Source organism: Chroicocephalus ridibundus, chromosome 4, assembly GCF_963924245.1.
Source record: "Chroicocephalus ridibundus chromosome 4, bChrRid1.1, whole genome shotgun sequence".
Classification (NCBI taxonomy): Eukaryota; Metazoa; Chordata; class Aves; order Charadriiformes; family Laridae; genus Chroicocephalus; species Chroicocephalus ridibundus.
In genome coordinates, this window is record NC_086287.1 from 35,492,007 (window position 1) to 35,498,006 (window position 6,000).

At 35.2% G+C, this 6,000-nt stretch overlaps 1 protein-coding gene across 3 annotated transcripts in view; it reads left to right on the plus strand.

The window, feature by feature from the left end:
- The window catches only part of NOVA1 (NOVA alternative splicing regulator 1), a 158,894-nt gene that overhangs the window by 148,819 nt on the left and 4,075 nt on the right, over positions 1-6,000 (plus strand). For all 3 annotated transcript variants that reach the window (XM_063332957.1, XM_063332955.1, XM_063332958.1), the window contains one exon: positions 5,342-6,000. This exon is cut by the window's right edge and continues 4,075 nt beyond it. In XM_063332957.1, coding sequence (XP_063189027.1) covers positions 5,342-6,000 — 659 coding nt within the window. The remainder of the gene's footprint in view (positions 1-5,341) is intronic.

Consider the following 6,000-nt stretch of genomic DNA (forward strand, 5'->3'; position numbering starts at 1 on the left):
GTAAAGGTGTTTCTCTGTTAAGAGAAGATAAAATAAGATTACACAAGCGGTTGGAAGATTTAACAGAAAGAAAAAAAACCCCACCAACTATTACAGAAGATTCATGGCATGAATCATGATTAAACTTGTGCAAATAAAAGAGGAAAAAGGAAAACTGAATAACAGATAAAAAAGCTTCATTCATTAATCTCTGGGCAATCTCTTCAGAAACAGTTCTATGAGGTGGAATAAACAGAGGATAATGCAATTAAATGCTTCTACTGTCAAATTGTTTGGTTTGTTTTTTCCAAGTTTTGATGCCGTTTTGTATAATCAGTGAGACTTTTTCTTTCCTGCTGTAATTTAGTTCTGGCAGTCACAGCACCATGTGAATCTTTAAACTTAAAGCCGTGGTTTTTGGCCTCCTTATATTCAGTTACTCTAATTGGCATAACAGCCACATCAAGTGCTAATTCTTGCTATCTAGACAGTTAGCATGCATTTTATCCTCCCACTACGTTTGCCAGGTAAACACTTTTTATTAGCTGGGTGGCACATAAGGTGGTTACCATCCCCCCACCTCCAAAGACTGTGAGAAGTGAGAATATAAACAGAGTACGTGTCATCAGAGAAGGAGGGCAATGAAATAAGATAATAGAAAAGTGAAAGGGTTGGGAACCTTGCTATAGGTAGTTGGAGGCGTTTGCATGAGAGGAGTTGGAATGAGGGTCGGGGAGACAGGACATGGAGTGGTAGTGTGGGTAGCAGTGCATTTTTGGTCATGGTTCTGCTTCCCATGAAGATATTTTGCATGTGTTTATATATGCTCAAAGCTCCTCAGTGCAGATTATCTCCTTGCAGCATAAGGGAGGGGATCAGAAGTGGCATAGCATAATCACTGAACATCTGGCATCCACAGTAGATGTTATTCAGCTCCCAGAACTGAGCCAAGGCTTTCAGTTTGGTAAATCAGAGGACTTTTAGGTGATACTGACATGGTAGGTGAGTGCAGCAGGGGGTTATGCAAGTAGGTTGTCAATAAATGGAAAAGGATTAGGGAATTAGCTGATACAGAGTTTAGGAGTCTAGGATTTTGCAGCATGCAACGGTGAATATGAGCCACTAATGCTAAGTTAAAGCAATTTGAATTGTGTCCTCTGGTCATGGTGGCTGAGATCCCTCAAGTACTGAGCATCCTCCTCTGAGATGCAGAGTTTCATCAAATCTCTGCTGGCTGACTTGGGAACTGAGGGTAACAAACTGCTCTCCAGTTTGAACCCTTATTAAGCACCACAGTTTCTTGGAATGTTGCACCTTTGTCAAGGCTTTTAAAGACGTAATAATGTATTGGTGAAAACATACGCAGTGAAATTACTTTGTTTCTTTTATTTTTTTATAGTTTGATTCCTTTTCAGGGGAGAAGTATTATACTCACTGAGCCCAATTTTGAACTTGCTTATGCTAACACAAATAGGATGCGAGTGATGCCCATGGAAGTAATTAATTTTCTTTGTGAGTAAGCAAATGTCATAATTGCACTCCTTATTTTTTATAAAATCCATTTGGCATGAAATGAAGGTTGAGTTCTTTCCATTTTTTTCTTCCTATAGTTTTTTAAAAAAATTAAATTGCATATGTATTTTAAGCTTATGTTCATAATTGCTTTAGAAACTCTCCCCTTTTTGCAGCACAAATTTCATTATAGCCAGGAGCATACAAAGAAACCAGGAAACCTTCCTGCATTGTCAAAGACGCCTTTATTCGATAGCTCAGAGCAGTTATTTTGGGTATTACGTAGGTTTCTCACTTCTGCATCCAAATCACTTTCTGAATTTCTTATCTGTAAAAGGACAGTAAGAGCACTGTCCAATTTTCCTGACAGATAGGGAGTTAAGTACTTAAAAAATGGTGGTTGTGCAGGTAACAAAACCAAATAGATAATCTTTGCTTTTTCAATATTTGTTTGTATAACTGGAGGTGAGACCAAGAATTTTGTTGTATAATTTTATACCTTGTACCTTACTGACCTTATGGATTTTAGGCTTCAACAAAAAAAGAAAAATTGCATTATTTCATTTGTACTAGCACCTAGAGGGCTGTGGCCTAATAGGTTAGATACTGTGTTAGTATACAACAAAACCAATGTATGCTGTAAAGAGTTGATATTCCAATATGTAAACTCGGTAAAATTAGGTGAATGCAGGAAGCAGACGGAAAATTACAATTTGGTAGCAAGATTAATGTGACCTAAATAAAAAAAAAAAATCCTAAATATGTTTTGCTTTTTAAAGTAATTATCTCCATTTTTAAATAGCATTTTCAAGCAGTTGTCACAAACACAGGAATGTTACAATTGGCTATCTCAAAATATTACAAATGTTCCCATTCATTTCAGGAAGGGCAGGATTTTACTAATGTTTTAAGCAAAATGCATACAGATGTATTTATGTTCTGTTAAAACCGAATTTTGATTGGAATATGAAGTTTTCTGTGACATCATAGTATAAAATAGATTGTGCATATTGTCTCATTCTTTAATACGTGTATATTTTTAAAGGATGTTCTATATGTTAATAGGTGAGATATTCACCCTGGCAGGGCTTGTACTTGAAAGGATTAAGAGAGCTGTCAGTTAAACACACACAATCTGATGTTTCTAAAATAGGTATTTAGAAAAGGGTATTTTTATTTATCTTAGAGGGAGACAAACATATAACATATTAATCTAGCAAATCAAAGATTTATTTTCCAAAATGCATCATAATTTGTATGTTGTTTGTATGACTAAGTACAACACTTCTGGACAAGGTGGGATTGGATGGGTGTGGAGGAGGAGATCATTCTTTATCTTTTCTTTGACTAGATAGATAATTTTTTCAGAAAACCAGAGCTGTTAGTGGTGAACCAAATGAACTTTTCGTGATGTTGATTGAGAAAAGCAGTAGTTTCTTATTGAGAAAATATTTCTTGTTGCATACAGAACATTTCTTTTCCTCATTTTGTGGCTGAATTAAACCATTATTTTATTTTACTACACCAATCCTTTAGAGTAATCCTAGCCATATTACAGTAACGTAGAATTTCCTATGTTGCATGTGTAGGTGTGCTACAGTGCTGCCCTAAAATTAAGTATACTAGTTACTTCTGCAATCACATGTATGCTTATAAGAGTGTATTTTCATACCTTCTTATGTTCATAGGTTCTTCTCTCTAATTTACATAAACACTTATGCCTAACTTGGTCAGAACTGTGCACATTGATCATGAAACCAAGCAGGATCTGGCAAATCACACTTGTCAAAACCTCCCAAAGAAGCTCTTAGTATGTCTTAAAGCATTAGAGTCAGGTATATGTTTTCCATAGTATGTGGCACAAAGCCATAATCATGAAAGCTGTGCCATGCAAGAAAAGATTTGCAGTTTTATTGAGTTTATGTGGGTGACTCTGTTTTTATACAACTTCACATTTTTTGAGTGTTAATTAAAAAAATAATAATAAAACAACTAAAAGAAACAAACCAAACCAAACAAACAATATCCTTAAATATATATATTTAACAAAACCATGAACATTCCTTATATTTAGCAATTAGTTAATACATTTTGTTTCTAGATCCCAAATAACAAACCAAATTTGAGCAGTTTCCTTCTTTTTCTGATAGAAAAACTAGAAAAGGGCACCTCAAAATCACCAAATATTTTTAACTAGATTTTAAAATGACTATGGGGTGTCCTGACTTAAAAATGAGTGTGTCTACACACAATTATGTATATAAGTATATACACATATTGAGACGTTTATGTTTTTATAGGATTATTTAGAATATTGGTGGGCTAAATTTTTTTTCAGTCCCATACTTACATGTTACCTTTAGAATAAGTAAGCACCTAATAATTTTTTATTTACTCCGTGGAACATTTTTTGTTTTGATGTCAGCGAGTGTGGGTGAAATTCTAAATAAATCTGAAAATCTATATATGCTGTAAAAAAAAATTAATTGCAAAATACAATATGGTGTGTTACAATTTTTAATGTACATATTGTGTAAGTGGAAAATATGTTTCTCAACTTTATAGTACGCTGGATTTTCAAAGATTTTATTTTGATGCTCTCATAACAACTGGAAATATCTAAAATGGGTAAGACTAGAAAAAGCTTATTTATAGGGCATGCATTTTTATTCATAATTATCTTGACTTTATAATGAGGCAGTAAAATGAGAATGTTGCTAATAAAAATTTAATTGTATTTTGTATTGACTTATTGCTGAGATTTTAGATAGCATTTTGGTGAAAGGATTGACAAATTGAACAGTGTTACCCCTACATTTATGCTTCACAAAAGCTGGATGAATGGATATCAGTAGGCTGCTAAAAATGTATTATTGTAAGATAAAACATCATATTAATTTAATATCATGAAACAGATGCTACATTAAAACTTTGAGACATGTTTGTAAAATGTATATCAAAAACAAAAGCTACAAAAAATATGTATAAATACTGAATTTTTATCTTGGGTGTGATTCTTCACTCATAGCAATAATTCAATGAGGAATAAATTTTTTTACATTAATGAGGTCGTATGAGTTTAAAACTTGTTTAAACAGGAGGAAAGGTAGGATTTAATGGCAAATACCCTTCATTTGAAGACATTTTGATAAACTTTTTAAGATGTACAAATGCCATATTTTATTCTTTCAGAATCCTTGGCATTTAGATACTCTCTCCTACACTTCATTTCCATAGGCTGAATAATAATACAGTGCAGCACATAATGAATTTCTGTATACTGATGTGGATGACAGGTTGAACAATCAAGATCATGTCCTGTTCAAGACCAACTATTTTATCTGTCCATGCTGTACCCTATTTGCTTTAGCCAAGTGGGCTTTTAAAATTATTGTTACTTATAGATGTTTTAAGGGAAGGTAAAGAATTGCAGACACACGTCGAAGAAGTTGGTTTGCTACATTAGCCTGGAAAGAAAGGAATCAGATGAAAACACTCACTTTGATGCAGTCTAAGACAATATTTCCATACGAGCATAATACCTGCATTTGCTTAATCTTTTGGTCTGAAATGCGCTACGCTGAACGTGGTATATTCTGTGGGAGAATGATAAACGTGATTTCCTGTTATTTTACCTTTAATTCTTTGTATTGTACATTCGAAACAGATGCAGAGCATTAAAAATCGTGATGAGCTGTATTTCTTTTTAATATTTTTTTTAACTTTTTATTTTAAAGTCATGGTAACTAACTTGCTTCATTCTTTTCCTTCCTTTTATAGGGTAGCAAAATATTATAGTGTTTATGCACAAAGCAGAAGTATTATTTATATATATTTTTTTTAATTACAGGTAAAGATTATAGTTCCCAACAGCACAGCAGGTCTGATAATAGGGAAGGGAGGTGCTACAGTGAAGGCTATAATGGAGCAGTCAGGGGCTTGGGTGCAGCTTTCCCAGAAACCTGATGGGATCAACTTGCAAGAGAGGGTTGTCACTGTGAGTGGAGAACCTGAACAAAACCGAAAAGCTGTTGAACTTATCATCCAGAAGATACAAGAGGATCCACAGAGTGGCAGCTGTCTCAATATCAGTTATGCCAATGTCACAGGTCCAGTGGCCAATTCCAATCCAACCGGATCTCCTTATGCAAACACTGCTGAAGTGTTACCAACTGCTGCAGCTGCTGCAGGGCTATTAGGACATGCTAACCTTGCTGGAGTGGCAGCCTTTCCAGCAGTTTTATCTGGCTTTACAGGCAATGACCTGGTGGCCATCACCTCTGCACTTAATACATTAGCCAGCTATGGATATAATCTCAATACATTAGGTTTAGGCCTAAGTCAGGCAGCAGCTACAGGGGCTTTGGCTGCAGCAGCTGCCAGTGCCAACCCAGCAGCAGCAGCAGCCAATTTGTTGGCCACCTATGCGAGTGAAGCCTCAGCCAGTGGCAGCACTGCTGGTGGTACGGCGGGGACATTTGCATTAGGTAGCCTGGCTGCTGCTACTGC